This window comes from Liolophura sinensis, chromosome 4 (genome assembly GCF_032854445.1).
Source record: "Liolophura sinensis isolate JHLJ2023 chromosome 4, CUHK_Ljap_v2, whole genome shotgun sequence".
NCBI classification, from domain to species: domain Eukaryota; kingdom Metazoa; phylum Mollusca; class Polyplacophora; order Chitonida; family Chitonidae; genus Liolophura; species Liolophura sinensis.
Window position 1 is genome coordinate 20,759,618 of NC_088298.1, and position 21,938 is coordinate 20,781,555.

Genomic DNA, 21,938 nt, shown 5'->3' on the forward strand with positions numbered 1-21,938 from the left:
GAGCCGACGCCATGTTGAAATATGAAGACTGCTCGACCGTGCGAAATTGTCGCCTTCAAGGATCCTCTACCGAGCATCGTCGGTAGGGCCACGGGCAAGGGAGTATGGTGGAAAGGGGTGGTCGTGTGGGGGCGGCTGGGGGGCGGAGGAGGCGGGCGAGCGGACGGGGAGAAATGACGACCAGTTCTTATCTGGCTGGAATCCTTTGGTTAGGAATATGCTGCTGGCAGATCACACAGGTGGCCGCCATTTCTCTAACGTCGGCGGCAGCGCGCGACGGTAGGAACGTCTTGTCGTTTGCTCGCTTCGCGCACAGCGATTACGCCACCAGACGTCAGTCCGTCTGGAAGAGAAGTGCTTTGCGAAGACGCCGGTCCCGTTCTGGCCTCTGACCCCAGCGCCAACTCCCCCTCTCCCTCCACCCCTAGTGCCATCGGCATACCCGACTCTATGGAACAGGCTACGGAATTGTTGGATTATATCGAAAAGATAGAGGAATCTAGGTCAAGGAACGCCACCCTTAGCAGGACTAGAAAAATTCTGCCGAAATCGAACTACAAATTACGAAGGAGATGTACGAAAGATTCATGTCCCAGACACGGACCGCCATTATCGCGGCGAATACGCTGAACAACTTGTTTGTGTATTCGAAAAGGGAAGCCACGAGCGACGAATCGAGATTGTATGACCATGAGGTGTATTACATAGCATTGGCCCGTGGGGTGGTGGAAAGTAGCCCACAAGTCTTAGGTTGCGGCATCGCTTTTGAAAGAAACCAGTTCAAAGACCGCGAGTTTTTTAGCCCTTACGTGTACCGGCGTGCGGGAGGCATTCATGTCACCGACTTGTCGACTTCTTTGATATATGCAAAAGACTCTGCGGGTATTGACTGGTTTCTCAGTCACAGGAGGAAAGATTTCTCTTACGTGCTGGACAGCCAGCCTGTTTATTATGAGCTTGACAGCAAAGCTAAAGACAATCTGTCCCGACGTTGGAACGTCAGCGTGACGGTACATGGCAAGGAGGGTTACTGGACCCAACCATATTACGACTGTAGGGGCACAAAAAACTCTAGCATTTGTCACTGGCTTATCACCTACTCAGTACCCTTCTTCGACTGGGAAGGAAATAAAATCACTTTCAAGTAAGTATAATGTTTATTTCGTTTTATTCTGTTTTTCATTTTATTGATTTTTTTTTGTAAGAGTTATTTATATTTTCCATTTCTGTTCAGAGAAGTTTTATTATAGTACCTGAGTCAGTTGATCAAAAGTGTATGAGCAGTTAAGCCCAGTATTAACTTTATAGTCTGGTCTAAAGTACCATTAGTTTTGTATTACGCCAAGAAATGTATTGGGATTGATTTATTTATTTATTTATTTATTTGATTGGTGTTTTACGTTGTACTCAAGAATATTTCACTTATACCTTCTCACGTACGGCCGGAGAGGAGGCCAGTATATGCTGGACTATTTGAATTTAAGTCTGGCTTAACTTTCAATACATTTTTGAGCAAGCGGCCCCAGGGTGTTAAAGAATGAATGTGTTCGGCTAATGAAACTTGTTTTCCTGTTTCCAGTCAACCGCTCGCACATCATCATTTCATTTATTGCCTGAACTTATCATAGAAATAATAAGAATCATGAAATACATGTAATAATAATGAAAAGACAACTTGCTTGCATGGATTTTGCAAAATACTCTGACAGGAAGCACGGATTTACATGTCAATAGCCTTAGCCTTAATTTATTTTGCTTTTGGTGGTGGGGAGGGAGGAGGGGGGGGGGGGGGCAGTTAAATATTTTTCAAGGTTGTAATGTTTACCAGTGTGGAGAGGGGAGCAGGGTGCAGTTATGTATTTTTCAAGGTTGTAATGTTTACCTGTGCATACCTTGAAATAAAAACAATGACAATATTGTATGTCATTTGTAAATATGTGAAATTATGAAGACATCAGCTGATGTTTGCTGATATCTTGTGATTGTGAATAATATTCAGTGTTTGAACAAAGCTTTCCAAAATTATATATAAAAATACATAAAATTACATTTATGTATTTCTTACCATGTATACATAAATTATGTTTAATATACCTGGAGGAAAAATATGATAAATTCAGTTACATTTGTCATTTTTTTTTTTTTTTGGCTGTCGTAAAGACAAAGTTGCTGCTTGTATTGGTCGCTGACCTGCTTCTCAGATGACAGCAACCAACAGTTTACAAAACCCAATTACAATACTTACAGATAGCTGTTGTATTGTGACGTTTCTATTAATGAGACTGTTCGTATTGCAAGAGTATATAGTGCAATATGTGTGTATGCAGACCTGAAATATACTCTACTTCACAATCTTAAATACATATGGGAAGGTCTGACAGCAACCTGCAGATAGTCATAGGCTCTGCTCGGTTTCTTCCCAGCATAATGCTGGCCGTAAGAGTGAAATATTCTGGAATACGTCAGGTATTTTTCCTAGCAACCTGGGATAGTTGTGGGTTTTCCCCCGGGTTCTCTTACCATCATGCTGTTCCCAGTTGAATAAGTGAAATATTTTGAGTACTGTGTTAAGACACCAATCAAGTAAATTAATACATAAAAACAAGATTCACGTAATCTACCGTAATGCATTCAGTAGGCCTTCCTCATCGGTTGATATCACACCAGCATTTTCAGGAGATGCATACGCAAATTTACGCTGGCATTGCAGAGTAGCTTTCTGTATGCCAATCTGACTGTAACTGTGAGGCTATACTATGGATATTCATTAGGCGGTCTTAATTAACAGCACTGACTGCAGAGCGTGCGTATTATACAGTGCAATAACCCTGACCAGATCCCAGACTCTCGGCTACCCTCCTACACCCCCACCTGACACCCTCCCTGGAAAGCTTGGAAAAATAATTTTGAAAATGATGTAGCCTAGGACATAAGGTCGAATCTTTCAACTATTCACATTATTTAAATTGTTACAATGTTATTCACATGGCAGTTTTGTCCTGTACTAAACCGTTGGCTACTATCAAAATACTATTTGGTACAAGGCATTGTCCTGTTACTTATTTTCAGACTTGTTTTGTTGAGCTCTTTGATTGTGAAGATTCGGCAGAGCTGTAGGCAGAGCCAGACTTTTATACTCCACTGAGTTAGTCTCTACCTAATACATATAGCCCAGCACAAGTCCCTATTACCAGCTTTATGATGGGAGGAAACTGGGCAGAGCATTTGAGAAACCAACAACCATCCACAGGTTAATGGAAGATCTTTCCAGGTATGATCTGAAAGGAAGCCAGCATAAGCTGGACAATGATCACATGGGTGAGATCAGGCTCCTGGGCCATTGTGCTGCGCTAGCACACTATACACTTGGCCATGAAGGCCCCAATGTTTGAATCTCTATAAAGGAATCAGGTTTCAGGGATGTCAAAGTTTGCATCAGCGAACATTTTCTTTGAATCTAGATGTGAAACTAATGTTTCATGCAAGTCCTTGTTAGTAGAAAATTTTACTCTGCACTGGCATGGCCAAGGAGGCTGTAATGTGTGCTATACACAGAATCCCAAAGTCGTCCGGGTTTTAAATGTGTCAAAGTTTGCATCAGCAAATCTTTTTCTAAGTGAATCCAGCCATTGAAACTTTGATGACTGCCATGTTTCATACTCACACTTCCAGCAAAATACGTGCTGTTTGAAAAGATAAACTGTTGACATTGTACTTCAGTGCAAAGATTACCACAAAACCCCTCAAAACACACAAAAAAAACAAATTCTCACCAAAAAGCTCCTTTGGAAAGAAATTTTCAAACATTGGGATGATCTGGAGTTGTTAAGAAAAGTGAAATTGTCTTGGTGGAGGCAGTAAGGACCAGTGTGGGGATCTCCACATACATGTACTTGTAAAGTAGTGGCCAACTCGTTGGCCTAGGCCAGACTTAGCACTGTGTAACTGACTAACGTTTAAACTATCTGGGGGTAGTGTGACATTTTAGTGTTTATATCATTGTTTGTTATAATGCTCATATTCATGGTATAGAAACATGATAGAAATGGAAGATGTCCTGGATAGTTCTTTTAATTTCTTAGGTGTGCCAAACAGGAGCTTGTTTCTATGTGAAATCAGGACGGACTCATTTATACGCCCAACAAACACATTTCCAATAATGGCAGGTACTACTATATGTATTACATTGTTAACAAAATAACCAGTTCTTGAAGCAGATTGCTATAGCAAATTGCTGTTTATACAAAAAGTTGTCTGGAGTGATACACACAGTTGCCAGATTACAGTTATTGTCTATGATACCCCATGATTGCTGCTAAGTTTTAGTGTAGGTGTGAATTTCTTAATTTATCTGCAGAATTGTTTTATGGGTCACTTTTGCATTTCAGAAAGCCGCCATTTTTTAAAACAGAAATGTCATAATCGAGATCTCGCATTACACGGGAGCTGGATGTTAATTTTGATTCAACAGCCTATGTTTTAACTTAGCGGCAGCAAGCTTACTACATTAAATATCTATTTCATTGACACTCTGCATTGGAAATCGTGTCCCCATTCATAGTAACTTACAGTAGAAACATTGGAGAAATTGAAAATGCCAAGTAGAAAGTGTTTGCTTTGGAATGCTGGGTTTTATTGGCCGTTTTGAGGCTTGTTTGCAAGGTAGGCCGCTATCATCCTGGGAAATTGAGTTTCAGCACCACCATAGTATTTTATAATCTTTATTTGCATCTTAAAATACATATTTTGTCGGTAATTTTTTCATGCAAATACCTTGTATAGGAAAAAAACTTACTATAAATCTTCAACCTTCTCAACAACTAAGGGTTTTCTTCCAGTGATATTTATGCGTACAATTATTATGAAAATGACAATAAAAATGATTTGCTTGTGTCAGTATAGATGCAAGCCTGATAAAACGGTACAGATTATTTCTCTATACCTCATAATTCTCTCACAATGTTTCAAAATGATGCTCGCAGAGGCAGTTGAAAAGGTTGAACAATTAGTGTATTCATAAAATTATTCAAAACTGGGAGATAAAAAAAAAAAAAAAAAAAAGCCAACAAACCTATTGAAATCAGTTTTGCACAGAATTTGCCCACAGTTGTTCATGTGGTAAAGAGAACCATGTGTGCCAGCCAGCTGGGTTCTGTCTGGTTGTAATCTGAACTGTGGGGCCCTGGGTTTTCATGTTACCTGTCAGTAGTTCCCTTAACGAGGTCAACAGGTGATTGCTGTGAACCAGTGCTTTTGTTTATATGACCTCAGCTCATTCACCATTAAACAGAACTGCTGTTGGTGTGATCGGCCTATAGAGCTGGGTGTACTTGTGCCATAGCGGCTGTAGGGCTGCACTAGGCTGTAAGGCAATACCAGTTTTGTTTTGTTTTACAAGCAAACCCAACACCAAAAAATCCAAATATGAAATAAAAATGAAATTGAAAATCCACCTTTTTATTTTGTAATATCATGATATTGTTGTGTTTTTCCTGTTTTTCTAAGATTTCTGATCACATAAATATGTCCACAGGAAAAATGGCTGGGACAGTCCACATTTCCCACATATTGGATGATTTTTAAGTTTTATTTTTATAAATGTCCTTCCCCAGACATGTCAAAAGTATTTAAATGGCCCTCTGCCCATAAAAATAACAGTTTAAAGGAGAAGAAAACTTAAATTACAAACAAATACCATTGAAAAGAGTATGCATTTCCTCGCAGGTGCATGCCATAAAAAATTTTAATATGTACCTCAAGTTGGTAAATTATAAATAAAGTCGGCGTCAAAATCTTCTGTGGGTGACTCCATTTTGCCTAAGAACTAGTCCTGAAGTCTTCTGTGTTAGGAGGAGAATTTCTGTTGGAAACCTCGGAAGTGCAGTTCATACATTTCCGGTAGAACTTTTCTTCTCAGAAGGTAGCGAACAGTACAGTTCATTTTCAGCTTGACGATCGGGAAACCGGAATGTTGGAGGTAGGTTCCGAGTTTACACAAACAAGCCGGCAGTTTTGACGACTCTCATTGGCTGAGAGGCAACACATCCCCAGCATAATTTACAGTGTGTTAAAGATGGAGGACGAGATGGACATAGCGATTTATGCCAGCTTTGCCGTTTTCAGGCTTTACGTGTATGGAAAGAAAAAAAAAATTATGCAGCAGGCACTACCAGATAGAAAGAAATGTGCTCTTTTCAGCCCATAGTGTCATGTTTTTAAGTTTTCTTCTCCTTTAATGTGGCCTAATGTAGCTTCAGAGGATACAGCTTCCAACTCCAGGTGAATTAGTGATTCCGCGCTAGCAATATCTTGCAATATCAGTAGCTCTGTTTATGGTGTAAAGCCCTGCCATTGTGTGTGTAGAGCCACATGTGTGCCATAAGCATGCCCAAATAATGCAAAATTTGTTACTTTTTTTATGAATCTTGAACCACTGAAGTGCTTCTGATGTCGGAAGATCTGCCAACAACCTGAGGATAGTCATGTGGGGCTTCCTCCCACTATAATTCGGGTAGCCATTGTATAAATGAGACACCAATCAAAGGAATAAATACATCAGACTTTGGTGTTGGTATTTTATCAGATCTTGATGTCAGTATATCAGACTTAGGTATCAATTTATCAGATCTTGGTATATCAGCATATCAGATCTTGGTATATCTGCATTTCAGATCTTTTCACCAACATATTACTAGCATATCAAACACTAATATGTCATTTTGGTGCCAATATATTCAGTGTCAACCACAGCTTCTTAATTACCGTGCCCTTTCGAGTCTCATAATCTAGGCTAAAATCGGAATAATTTGTGAACCTAGAATGAGTAGGAAAAATTGCCTGCATGTGACCCTGATATTGAATCCTTAGTACCAACATATGTGACTCTGAACAGACCAACAGATGTGGCCCATAAAGAACCAGTAAATGTGATCCCAAAAGAACCAACATATGTGACCAAAAATTACCAAAATATGGCCAAAAAGAACCAACATTTGTCCCAAAAGTATGAGAACAAAAGAACCATAATATGGTGATCCCAAAAGAACCATCATATGTGACCAAAAAGAACAAGCAGATGTTATCTGAACAGAACCAAATAAGAACCAACATATGTGACCCCAAAAAGAACCAATATAGCAATCCTTAGAACCTGGCATGGATGTATCAGGCACATTGTATGATATGCTTGTGTATACCAGGGCTGGAAGGAATGTATGTATAGCTGTAGGATGTTATGAGCTTATTTACCTGTAGTACAAGCAGTCTTGAATACAGGAATTTTTATCAAGTTGATCCCTTAAAAACCATCAAAATGATGTGTTCAAATGCAAAATTTGTTTCTTTTTTTATGAATTTTGAATCGGTCCTTCTGATGTACCCAATAGAGACATGTATTCAACGATCAAGAAATTTATGCTCTATGGAGCACCATGTCTTTATCCGGCAGACTGGCACATACAGTAGTATAATTTGCACAGGTATTGTATCAGTTCATTGGGTATCAATCAGTGCTTAATAGAACCAAGGTATCAACTTTATGGTGTCAATTAACAGGACTTATTTACATCAGTGTGTAAGAACAGGCCATTGAAAAAGGCAATATTTTCAGTTGGTGGGTGGCATTTGAGATCTTCATCGGTTATAATAGCGAGGTGTGTAAGCTTGAAAAAGGTTTTAACTTTACGAGCTGGCAGTCATGCAATTGTGTGGGTGTAGAAAACAGGAGTGTGCAGATTAAACCAAGCATGTTTGATAATTTACTGGCAGACTTTCCGGTGGTGGACAGATATTCACTCAATATTTGGTTACAGGCAAGCAGTCAAACTCTGAGGTACACTGACTGGAGGTTGAACTACTTCACCCGATATGTGTAACCATTTGCCAAGTACATACTGCTCTCTATGCTTTGTGAACAACAAATATCCTAAATGACCATAAATATCATCCATGACTCACTTGCCCATTTTTCCTGATTCCGAGAGTTCTATTGAGTTTCGAAAGGTGTTTAGACGTTTGCCTTGAACATGGGATGATATTCTACTTAAAAAATTGTAAGTTTCAGCACCAAAATTAATATTTTGTAACATTTATTTGTCTCTGAAAATGCACTTTTGTGGGCAAAATTTATGGTTACTTAAGATATTTGATTTATTTATTTATTTGATTGGTGTTTTACGCCGTACTCAAGAATATTTCACTTATACGACGGCGGCCAGCATTATGGTGGGTGGAAACCGGGCAGAGCCCGGGGGAAACCCACGACCATCCGCAGGTTGCTGGCAGACCTTCTCACGTACGGCCGCCAGCATGAGCTGGACTTGAACTCACAGCGACCGCATTGGTAAGAGACTCCTGGGTCATTACGCTGCGCTAGCGCTTTAACCGACTGAGCCACGGAGGCCCCCTTAAGATATTTGTCTGTGTAAAATGGCGCACAGGAGCTTAGTTGAACACCTACGGCCATGAAGGCCCCACAAACTAGGAGATGGAGGAAATCTATAAATACCCTGTCCACGTCTGGGATTGAACCCTCGTCTTGCGTGCCTCTTACCACAGAGCCATGTTCGTCTTCCTCATTAAAGTTTAGGTTGCTTGATTACAAAAAGCTTTACAAGTATCGGCTTCAGATGTTGCATGGATTGCTGCTGAGATTTGTATACACCATTGCCAAGGAATGCAACCAAACTGTTATCTGATTGCCCTCGGTATCTAGGTGTTTATCCTGTCCGTAAGCCATGGAGATAAACATTTCCTGTATAAGATTGACGCCTGTTGATGGCTGATGTCACGCCAGCTGGAGAATTCTTGGTAAAGAACCAGGGAAGATGCCGAAGCCTAAAGATAACTAACCAGATCATTAACTGGCCCAGATGCTGGCTGGATTTCCCCTTGCTGTTTTCATTCTGGCATTGGCGTTAGCCAAGGCTAAGTGTCGAGGCCAAGTTTATTTCTCTGTTTACTGGTTCAGTTTCTGATAGCTGGTTGGTGTTAATTGTTTGGGCATGTTTTTCAGCACTTGCTACATTTGTTGCTGTGCCTAGGTATCCTTAGTTGCTTTTATGGTTGGACGTTTTATCGAAAGCAAACTATACCTGTGTAGCAAGCAAGAAATAATCACATTGGTTTTTGGCCTGCAGACGGTGATTGCAGACCAACATGTCTCTCACCAAATGCTTCTGACTAAGGTAAACACCTGGGCTCTGGGCCAGTGTTACACTGCTTGTATGGAACTATTCATGCCTATGGGGCTGTGGTGATATTGTGAGAGTCTAATCTAGCCTCAGAGGGAAGGGGGTGGAACCCCCTGTGAGGGCCACCTCACATTGGTCATAGAATCTTTGCTCTTCCAGATTAGAATGGATTTTAATGAAAAAAAACTTTGGTAACACTCTGTGCCCTCTTTCACCAAACTTTGAAAAGTCAATTTTTCAAAAAACATGAAAAATGTTTTGCAAAGTTTTGTGGAAGTGGGCCCTTTATGATAACTCTTCACCACATGTTAAAAATATTAAAACACATTCTTCAAATATTATATCTGACAAACTTTACTTTTTTTTTTGTCATACATGTACTTGTATCTTTGTGTTAATTATCACTGACTACATTAATAATTACTGCCACCCCTAGCCTAGTTTTCTGGCCAGCAGTTTTCTCCACCCATGAAACTGATCTCTGTGGTTTAGTAGTGATCGAGACATTCCCCATTGGTCAGTCCGAAAGTTAAGTAGTCTCAGTTGTGACATCAACAGTGATATCTGTCAAAACAATTATGTGGGGGGAATCATCTGAATGGAGGGCGTCCATCTTGTCCTCCATTGTATGCATGATCATTGATGATATGTCATTTCTGAAAATGTTTGACTATTGGCTGAAAAGTACATAAAATAGAGAGGTTATTAAGAGATAAAGCATGCCTCAAAAACAAACATCATTTTTTCATGTCTTAGGTATAATTAATTTCTTTATTTCCTTTAAAACTAAAGTCTAGTGTTTGAAAGCTCTTTTTCGCGTGTCCTTTAAACAGGAAAATTTCAGTATTATACAGCTAGATGAAAGCTTCAGTATGTACTCCATCAACTTCATTTAAGGGGTTTTGTGTGGGAATCCACAAGCACACATCAGTTATCATTAAGGCCATTATTAAAATATGTTTGTTTAGGTATACTGTAAACCGTCAACCTTTTCGGCCTCTAAAGTACTTTTTTCATTGGAATTGCTGTATACATTTATTATGAAGATGACAATAAAAATGGTTTGTTTGTGTCACCAAAGATGCAAGCTTAATAAAACTGTGCCAGTTATTTCTCTACACCCCATAGTTCTCTTGGAATATTTGATTATATTATTTGTAGAATTGGGTGAATCTCTATTTAAAATCAAATATACTACATTGTACATGTTTGAAACATAGCTTGCTATTAACAGAGTTGTTGGTTTAATAATGAGAGCTGTGTACCCTTATTCCTCAAGCTTTTTGCAAATGAAAGATCAACTTTCAGTACAATTCGGGGGCCTCCGTGGCTCAGTTGGTTAGCGTGTTATCGCAGTGTGATGACCAAGAAGCCTGTCACCAATGAGGTCACTGTGAGTTCAAGTCCAGCTCATGCTGGCTTCCTCTCCGGCCTGAAGTGAGAAGGTCTGTCAGCAACTTGCAGATGGTCGTGGGTTTCCCTGGGCTCTGCCCGTTTTCCTCCCACTATAATGCTGGCCACCGTATAAGTGAAATATTCTTGAGAACGGCGTAAAACACCAATCTAATAAATAAATAAATTTGGTACAATTCATCCACATTTTTAACTTGATTTTTGGAGACAAAATTACATTGGTTGGATTAGCCAATTTCAGGGCTACACAAATTTTATCATTTTATCAGTCTATTCAGAATATCACCTTAAGAATATGATTGAATAAACACCTTGCAATCATGCAGAAAGGTTGAAGGATTACAGCAAAGACTCCATAGACTGGGATATTGTTTTTGTATCAGTTATTTAGAATTACACACCACAGTATAGACAACAAAACAGCAATCGAAGATCTTTTCTAGGTAACTGACAATCATTTTTAATAAAGAGAATTAATACTTAAAAGCGAATTAAAAGATACAAGTACCTGTCTATGTGCATTTACTACAGACTGAGGCTTTCACTATACCTATATATATGCCACTAATGATGCAAGCTTCATAATTAAGACTGTGCTAATTACTCCTCTAAATCCCATAGCTCTCTCTTAATGTTTTGAAATATTGGTCATATAGGCAGTTGAAAAAGTTGAAGAATTGGAGTACACACTAAAATGCAGGTAATATAGAACACAGATCCTGTTTGGGTTAAAATGCGTATATATTGCCTATAATAAGAGTTGCTACTTAAACTGAATTGTTTCGGTACTGTAGGCGTAGACACCACTGCATGTGCAGGTAACATCAAACAGAGATCTTGTCTGGGTTGAACTCATTATTGCTAATAATGAAAGTTGATATTTAAAACTGAATTGAAGGTACTTTAGGTTAAGACGTCTCAGTACACTGATATACGGGCAACACAGAACAGAGATCTTGTCTGGGTGATTGAACATGAATGTATTTCCTATAATGAGAATTGGTACTAAAAATTGAATTGAAGGTACTTTAGGCTAAGACATCACCATACATTCAGATACAAGCCACATCGAGCAAAGATCCTGTCAGGATGAAAATGTGCATATATTGCCCATAATGAGAGTTGCTACTTAATTACTAATTTAAGGTACTGAAGGCTAAAACATCACTTTACACTAAAATGCCAGCAGCGTGGAACAAAAATTCTGTCATAGTTAACACACGCATATATTGGCATTAGTGAGAGTTGCTACTTCAACTAAATTTAAGGTACTGTAAGCTGAACACGGTACACTAAAATGTAGGCAACATCGAACAGATCGAGATCTTGTCTGGCTTGAACACACACGGTGTAACAAGATGGCATTTCTAGACTATCCAGTATTGATTGCAAGTTGCATCCAAGGTTGCAGGCGCACATCTTGCACATATATTAGAGGCATGCAGCACAGCGGGAGGGTTTGTGCTTCTCAGCAACGAACTCTTCTGCGCAGAGCTGTTACAACAATGGTGTGTGCTCAGCCGTTGTCACTGAGATTACCAACTGTAATTGCCACAGTCTGTATTGTATGCTGTCCATGACAGTATAAGGTTGCAATCTTTATGTTCTTGAGAATATCTTTTTTTGGTCGAAGTTGCTTTACGAAAGTTAGTATGCTTACTCATGAAATGGGGTCATTTTTTTTTCAGTTATATTGGTTGAGAAAAGTTGAGAGGCCATAACCATGAACATCTTCACTAGCTAGAGCTGGATTTCCATTCCTTTTATGCAAAAAGTTTAATGCCATGCTCATCATGTTAAAACTGTCTGGGTTAAACCACCAACCTTTGGCAAGTTACTGATGAACTTTCTCACATCTGATGTACAGACTGCATACTGTATTGGAGGAAGACAACGGGGGGTCTTCAACGAACAACGATCATTAGACTGTGCTAAGGGTCACATATGAATATTACATAAAAGTGGCTATTAAAAGAAACAACTAATTTTTATGACATTTATATATCTACCCATGGTCCCAGTAGTATCCCAGAGATGTAACATTTTAGTACCTTATCTAACAGTCTCATCACAATTTACCTCCAGTCATGTCATTCCAGCACTGGTATCCATAGTACCTAAAGTTTGTTGCCATGGCAATTGATTAGGAATCATCTGGGCTCTGATAACACTCTTTGTTGTTTGGAGGTAAAAGATTCAGTGTATCAATGTCTGTCTGGAACTAGTACTGCCCAAAGCATTCTAGTGTGTTTTGATGTCTAAATTTGCATTTTCATTTGTGTCAGCACTCGACAGCTTGGAAGAGATGTATTACATTTCATTTGATTTTGAGAAAGATTACATTCTAAGATAACAATCATATAAAGTACGTTGTTGAATTGTTTTCTTTCTTTTTTTTTTTCATTGATCTTCACAATTGTGCAGAATATGTTTATTTGTTTTTATTGCTTGTACAATGTTGGGGAAGTCTTTCAATTGCTAGGACTTACAAGGCCCAGGTTTAATCCCAGCTATGGAATGCCAATTTGTGCCTCCCACCGTGGGACTTTTTTTTGTGGGGTGTTAAAAGTGTGGACTGTAAAAAGCACTTTCAGAATTAAGCGCATGATTTCAAAGAGATACTTTGAAATCAGAAAAAATAGGTAGGTCTGTAGCGAATACTTTCTTGTATTCGGGCTAACGAAAGATTTTGGTATCTGAAAGAAACTAACATGAAGAAAAAAAATATAAAAAAACTGTAACAGTATGGGGCTCTTTTTTTGGGGGGTTGGTCAGGTCACGCCCAACAAACATCTTTTTAATGATAGCCTTACTATGTAGTCAGCAGAAGGAACACTGCTACCTGGCTTTTGTTTGGTACTTGTGTGCCAATGGGAAAAAACTCTGAAATGGTACCGCCACCTAAAAAAAAAAACATGCTTTAGGTATGAGCGGATTGCAACCTTGATATCATCATCAGGTTAAGAAAAAATATCCACATTCCTGGGAGTTCGGAGGAAACGCTGATAGTAGTGGCAACCTCAAGTGGTACAGGTGACGTAAACATCCTAGTGACAGCACAACAGATCCTATGCAGTGCTAAGGGAGTGTTAAGCATCACTAGAAAACCCATTGTATCTCAAAGTGCATGTACTGAGCTGAGGTTTTGCATACACGCAAAGTAACTTCAAATAACGCCGTGAGGAGGTTCCGTTGTTGAAGTTTAGGGTGTGTGTGTGTGTTAATTACAGCTAATTACCAGATTCTTAACCTCCACCTCCTAGTTTGTGTATACAGAACCCATGTTATGGTAAATATTTACCATAAGAGGCATGATATTTGTCCTCTTTTGAGAGAAATTCCTCTTTATTTATACAAAAAAATGAACCAGAAAAATGTTCAGAATTTAATTCAGAAGTGCTAAAAATGACAAAATTATGGTCGTGCTGTAAAGTTTCCTCTTTTCCATCCTAATGTCTGTCTCATCCCTGTGTAAAACCTGAAACTTTTTGCATGTTAGCAAGGTGTTTATTCAAGTATATTCTCAGAACATTAATCTGCATAGACTAATATATAAAATTATACTTTTTGCCTTAAATCTTGGGAGTATGTGGGAAGGTCTTAAGCAACCTGTGGATGGTCGTGGGTTTCCCCCGGGCTCTGCTCGGTTTCCTCCCACCATAATGCTGGCCGCCGTTGTATAAGTGAAATATTCTTGAGTATGGCGTAGAACACCAAACAAATAAATAAATAAATCTCCCTGAAAGTTGCTCTTCCATATGCAAAAAGGTAGAGGAATTGGAATATAAGCACTAAGCTGAAGGCTAGCATTCAAGCTGTTTGGTGACCTTGCTACCAAGTGTAAGTCATGGTAAATGTCAAGAGTATTTGTTTATTTATTTATTTGATTGGTGGTTTATGTTGTACTGAAGAATATTTTACTTGCACTTCGGCCTCCCACCTCTGCGGTGGCTGTGAGTTCAAGTCTAGCTCATGCTGACTTTTTCTCCAGCTGTACATGGGACGGTCTGCCTGAGAAAACTGCAGAGGATCGGTTTCCCCATGGAGCCCGTTTCCTCCCTCCATAATGTTGACCACCGTTGTATTAGTAAAATATTCTTGAGTACGGCGTAAAACAACAGTCAAATAAATAAATAAAACTTATATAATAGTGGCCAGCAGTATTGTGGAAATGTCTAGAGTGCATGGTGTCTTATAAACTACTGCATGTATTGAACCAAGGTTTTGCATGCATGCCTTAAACCACTGTAACATGATGGAGATGTTCCATAGCTTTTTTTTTTTCGGGGACATTTCTCGCGAAGTTATGCTACATGGTATAGTAAGCTCATTTCTATGTCGAGGGCTGTGGAAAGAGCCTGTCACTAAAAGGAACGAACCCCGCTGCTGTTCAGTGAGGTGTTGTACATGTATGTGCGAGACGAGCGGCTGCAATGTTAGATGCAACTTGCAATCAATACCAACATGGACAGAGTATAGGACTGGACCGTCTTTGGACTCTCATGGTGTTACATGCAGACATGTATCAAAACGTGAATCTCCACTGTTATGAACGCGTGATAGAATTTGAATTTAGAAAAGATTTGTAATAAATGGAAATATGCCACCGTTCTTTTTTCTTCTATTTATTTATTTATTTTTGGTCCATGGCTCATTTTTGGGGGGAAAAAAGAAAAAAATACTATAAAAGCCTGTTGACATGAAGTAGTTTGTATTAAAATTGTAAACTTTATACCTGATTATTAAAAATTAATTTCAATCATTTTCAGGATGCAAAAGTCACCCTCATACGGCTTAAATATTGAAGTAGCGAGAGCCATAATCACTGATTCATTCATTCATGATGTAAACCAAACAAAATGTCAAAAGATAAAATTTCATTTTCACCGTCATGATATTTTGTGTATATGATTGTAGTCTTTTTATCAAGCGGCTAGAAGACTGTACATGTACATGAATAATGAACAGTTTTTCTGTTAGTCCTTCATGTAATAATGAACAGTTTTAATGTTAGTCCTTCATGTAATAATGAATAGTTTTTCTGTTAGTCCTTCATATAATAATGAATAGTTTTTCTGTTAGTCCTTCATGTAATAATGAATAGTTTTTCTGTTAGTCCTTCATGTAATAATGAACAGTTTTTCTGTTAGTCCTTCATGTAATAATGAATAGTTTTTCTGTTAGGCCTTCATGTAATAATGAATAGTTTTTCTGTTAGTCCTTCATGTAATAATGAATAGTTTTTCTGTTAGTCCTTCATGTAATAATGAACAGTTTTTCTGTTAGTCCTTCATGTAATAATGAATAGTTTTTCTGTTAGGCCTTCTTGTAATAATGAATAGTTTTTCTGTTAGTCCTTCATGTAATAATGAATAGTTTTTCTGTTAGGCCTTCATGTAATAATGAATAGTTTTTCTGTTAGGCCTTCATGTAATGAATCTCTGCACAATATTTTTACGATAATTCCTCTAACGCTATACTGTTAGACATAGTGAACAAAGGCCTTACAAACCTGGCGCTAAGAGAGGGGATATCAGCGGGCGTCATTAGATATAACTCCTCAATCGCGGCTGGTGTGATAAACATTTTATTTCGGGATCATTCAACCTTAAAGTGTTAGGCTTTATCACTATACCCCAGATACAGGAAATGGTTCAATATTCACGTAGACCAACACAAACTCCTCACAGTGCTTCGTGCTGCTGTCTATGTTCGCTTTACATCACTGCCACCACTAGCGAAATTTGTACAGCAATCATGAAGAAAGCCAAGGTCGCTCAGGTCACAGTGATGAGGCAGGAAGTGATGTCAGAAAACACAAAAACTCTGTCTTGACCTTTGTTTCTAACAATACCTTATGCACACGATTCCCTTTATCTAAACAATGCGCAGTATATTTTTCAATCAACCCTTTGAACCATTTTATGGATGAATGCTGATAACATGGTTCTGCATGAGGACAAAAGTGGTGAAGCTTAGCCTTAGTAAGCCTACATGCCTCACACAGGCTCCAAAGGTCAAAAGTGGTGAGGCTTAGCCTTAGTAAGCCTACGTGCCTCTGGCTCACACAGGCTCCAAAGGTCAAAAGTGGTGAAGCTTAGCCTTAGTAAGCCTACATGCCTCTGGCTCACACAGGCTCCAAAGGTCAAAAGTGGTGAGGCTTAGCCTTAGTAAGCCTACGTGCCTCACACAGGCTCCAAAGGTCACAAATGGTGAGGCTTAGCCTTAGTAAGCCTACGTGCCTCACACAGGCTCCAAAGGTCACAAGTGGTGAGGCTTAGCCTTAGTAAACCTACATGCCTCACACAGGCTCCAAAGGTCAAAAGTGGTGAGGCTTAGCCTTAGTAAGCCTACATGCCTCACACAGGCAAAGGTCAAAAGTGGTGAGGCTTAGCCTTAGTAAGCCTACATGCCTCACACAGGCTCCAAAGGTCACAAATGGTGAGGCTTAGCCTTAGTAAGCCTACATGCCTCACACAGGCTCCAAAGGTCAAAAGTGGTGAGGCTTAGCCTTAGTAAGCCTACATGCCTCACACAGGCTCCAAAGGTCAAAAGTGGTGAGGCTTAGCCTTAGTAAGCCTACATGCCTCACACAGGCTCCAAAGGTCAAAAGTGGTGAGGCTTAGCCTTAGTAAACCTACATGCCTCACACAGGCTCCGAAGGTCAAAAGCTTGTCTGGTGCTGGTAGTCATGTATAGAAAGTGTCAAGAGAGTGGCGCATGCTCTAAGAAGTCAACTGTAGTGTCCTTCAACTTAAGCTTACATTTGATTCGTTTGTTACGTTGTAAATATTTATTTTCATGGATCTGGGATGTAGTAATGTAAAGCGAGCATTGAGAGGGACACATGTGCTCTAAGGAGTCATCTGTATTGTGTTCAACCTTCAGTTTACATTTGATTCCTTTGCTACGTTGTAAATATTTATTTTCATGGATCTGGGATGGTAGTAATGTAAAGCGAGCATTGAGATCGACACATGTGCTCTAAGGAGTCATCTGTATTGTGTTCAACCTTCAGTTTACATTTGATTCCTTTGCTACGTTGTAAATATTTATTTTCATGGATCTGGGATGGTAGTAATGTAAAGCGAGCATTGAGATCGACACATGTGCTCTAAGGAGTCATCTGTATTGTGTTCAACCTTCAGTTTACATTTGATTCCTTTGCTACGTTGTAAATATTTGTTTTCATGGATTTCTAAATTTGAGGATTACATTTTGTCCAGACTGTATTTCAGTCAAGAATGTTTATGATTTACCTGTATTACAGCTACTTGACTAATGATATGCAAAGTGTAGGTCTGATTGCCATGGAGACAGTAGTTTATTGGAGAGTTAAAGTGACTGCAACATGACATAAATAGACATTCAGTCACTGTTCAGATAAATTGATATGTGTTCTTTGAATGCTTGATTGTTCATGTAACCAATTTGTAAATGAATGAATGAATAATGGAGTGATTATGATTTCATTGCTCTTAACAGTAATATTTCAGCCAGGTATCTTGGAGATTGACGGACCTGTATATCGTGTGAAGTACGAACGTCAGCTTCAGTTGTGTTTATACTTTATGTCGTGTTGTCATGGCACATGTATGATTATCCATTCAGAAACTTGGTAGCAACAAACAAACCTTCATCAATCCTTGATACAACATTTTGCTGATACAATCATTTGACTTCACAATAAGTTTATTTTTAACCTGCCTGTTCTCAGACATTGATTGTCAACGAGGCAGCGGCGCTCAAAATAGCAACGACAACACACCTCGAGCAAGCCGGCCCTGACGTCAACATTTTCTTCAAAGTGCTTTCAAGGTGTTAGCGGTAACTCGGCAACCGCCTGCCCGTGACGTCAATCCGTCTGAATCAGGCCGGCCGCTGAGACTCCTGCCGAAGCTCACCACTCTATAGCCTGCCGAAGGCAAGCTGGGGTCATTTCTCACTCATGTCCCAGCTCCCCTACCCCTAATTCTCCTCCCCCTCCTCCCCCCCCCCCCTCACCTCATCCTGATCACACCCGAAGTCAGTTGCCTGCTGGGTGCACGGGAAGCCTCAAGCTTTATTAAAGCCTGTAATCAATCGAGCATTAGGCCACTGGTAATTGATTATTTGTTTCTCTGACATTTTTTTTTCTCTCAGTCATAAATGCCACTACAAGCAATGAATACTAACTATTAGTTTACAATTTTTGCCCAATATGATGTTTTTTTTTTCCTGATTTGATCTGGAACACATTCAAGCTTAATAAAAATATGTAAAATTTTTACTGCTATAATTTGTTGTGCATGATAAAGACAAAATTATATTGTTTTTAATTTATTTTCAAAATGGTCTGTAATTAACACAGTGATTGGGTTACAAAACATGTACACAGAGAGTCAGGAGAAATGAACAATTAATTATCAGCAGCCTTAATAAGACACACCTGCGATTTACCTGAAGTTGCACAGGTGGGCAATTGTGAGTGAAAGGAATATACTGTTTCTCCAGTCTGTCCGGGTTTTTGTGATAATGCTTTTGTTTATCATGGTTCAATTTTACTCTAGTATATACTGCCCCAATCATTGTCAAACTTTAATGTGTACACAATCCACAACATCATGCTAGCTGGGAAAATATTGTAAAATCAGCCGATTTGATGCATACCATGAAATATTGTGATGCCTGTGTATTATTTATTTTCACCTGTCCTTTTTTTACACTGTCACAGTGCCTGTCATTTATAGTTGTACTACATTGTCACAGTGCCTGTCATCTCTAGTTGCACTGGACTGTCACAGTGCCTGTCATCTCTGGCTGTGCTACACTGTCATAGTGCCTGCCATCTCTAGCTGTGCTACACTGTTACAGTAACTGTCATCTCTGGCTGTTCTACACTGTCACAGTGCTTGTCATTTCTAATTGCGCTACACTGTCACAGTGCCAGTCATCTCTGGCTGTGTTACACTGTCACAGTGCCTGGTCATCTCTAGTTGTGCTACACTGTCACAGTGCCTGTCATCTCTGGCTGTGCTACACTGTCACAGTGCCTGTCATCTTTGATACAGTAAGTGTCATTTGTAGTTGTGCTACACTGTCACAGTGCCTGTCATTTCTAGTTGCACTACACTGTCACAGTGCCTGTCATCTCTGGCTGTGCTACACTGTTACAGTGCCTGTCATCTCTGGCTGTGCTACACTGTCACAGTGCCTGTCATCTCTGGTACAGTAAGTGTCATTTGTAGTTGTGCTACACTGTCACAGTGCCTGTCATTTCTAGTTGCACTACACTGTCACAGTGCCTGTCATCTCTGGTTGTGCTACACTGTCACAGTGCCTGTCATCTCTAGTTGTGCTATACTGTCACAATGCCTGTCATCTCTACCTGTGCTACACTGTCAAAATGCCTGTAATTTCTAGTTTTTCTAGACTGTCACAGTGCCTGATATCTCTGACTGTGCTACCCTGTCACAGTGCGTGTCATCTCTGGTACAGTAAGTGTCATTTGTAATTGTGCTACACTGTCACAGTGCCTGTCATTTCTAGTTGCACTACATTGGAACCTCTAGTTGTGCTAAACTGTCACAGTGCCTGTCATCTCTAGTTGTGCTATACTGTCTCAATGCCTGTCATCTCTGGCTGTGCTACATTATCACAGTAACTCTCATTTGTAGTTGTGCTACACTGTCACAGTGCCTGTCATCTCTGGCTGTGTTACACAGTCACATTGCCTGTCATCTCTAGTTGCACTACACTGTCACAGTGCCTGTCATTTCTGGCTGGTCTACATTGTCACAGTGCCTGTCATTTTTAGTTTTGCTACACTGTCACAGTGCCTGTCATCTTTAGTTGTGCTATACTGTCACAGTGCCTGGTCATCTCTGGCTGTGTTACACTGTCACAGTGCCTGTCATCTCTAGTTGTGCTACACTGTCACAGTGCCTGTCATCTTTGACTGTACTACACTGTCACAGTGCCTCTCATCTTTGACTGTGCTATACTGTCACAGTGCCTGTCATCTTTGACTGTACTACACTGTCACAGTGCCTGTCATCTTTGACTGTGCTATACTTTTACAGTGCCTGTCATCTTTGACTGTACTACACTGTCACAGTGCCTGTCATCTCTAGTTGTGCTATACTGTCTCAGTGCCTGTCATCTCTGGCTGTGTTACACTGTCACAGTGCCTGTCATTTCTAGTTGTACTACACTGTCACAGTGCCAGTCATCTCTGGCTGTGTTACATTGTCACAGTGCCAGTCATCTCTGGCTGTGTTACATTGTCACAGTGCCTGTCATCTCTAGTTGTACTACACTGTCACAGTGCCTGTCATTTCTAGTTGTACTACACTGTCACAGTGCCAGTCATCTCTGGCTGTGTTACATTGTCACAGAGCCAGTCATCTCTGGCTGTGTTACACATTCACAGTGCCTGTCATCTTTGACTGTGTTACACATTCACAGTGCCTGTCATCTCTAGTTGTACTACACTGTCACAGTGCCTGTCATCTCTAGTTGTACTACACTGTCACAGTGCCTGTCATCTCTAGTTGTGCTATACTGTCACAGTGCCTGTCATCTCTAGTTGTGCTACACTGTCACAGTGCTTGTCATCTTTGACTATGCTACACTGTCACAGTACCTGTCATCTGTGGCTGTGCTACACTGTCACAGTGCCTGTCATCTGTGGCTGTGCTACACTGTCACAGTGCCTGTCATCTTTGACTATGCTACACTGTCACTTTGCCTGTCATCTCTGGTTGTGCTATTCTGTTACAGTGCCTGTCATCTCTAGTTGTGCTACACTGTCACAGTGCCTGTGCTACACTGTCACAGTGCCTGTCATCTCTAGCCGTGTTATACTGTCACACTGTCTGTCATTTCTAGTTTTGCTACACTGTCACAGTGAATGACATCTCTGGCTGTGCTACACTGTCACAGTGACTGACATCTCTGGCTGTGCTACACTGTCACAGTGCCTGTCATCTCTAGCTGTGTTATACTGTCACACTGTCTGTCATTTGTAGTTTTGCTACACTGTCACAGTGCCTGTCATCTCTGGCTGTGTTACACTGTCACAGTGCCTGTCATCTCTGGCTGTGTTACACTGTCACAGTGTCTGTCATCTCTGGCTGTGTTACACTGTCACAGTGACTGACATCTCTGGCTGTGCTACACTGTCACAGTGACTGACATCTCTGGCTGTGCTACACTGTCACAGTGCCTGTCATCTCTAGCTGTGTTATACTGTCACACTGTCTGTCATTTGTAGTTTTGCTACACTGTCACAGTGCCTGTCATCTCTGGCTGTGTTACACTGTCACAGTTGTTGTCTCTCTGGCTGTGCTACAC

General features: G+C 40.1%; 1 protein-coding gene across 1 annotated transcript in view; it reads left to right on the forward strand.

The window, feature by feature from the left end:
* Positions 1 to 282: 282 nt before the first annotated feature.
* Positions 283 to 21,938, forward strand: part of LOC135464836 (metabotropic glycine receptor-like) — a 55,391-nt gene continuing 33,735 nt past the window's right edge. Inside the window, exon 1 of the mRNA XM_064742404.1 lies at positions 283 to 1,144. Within this exon, the coding sequence (XP_064598474.1) occupies positions 573 to 1,144 (572 nt within the window). The 5' untranslated portion in view covers positions 283 to 572. The remainder of the gene's footprint in view (positions 1,145 to 21,938) is intronic.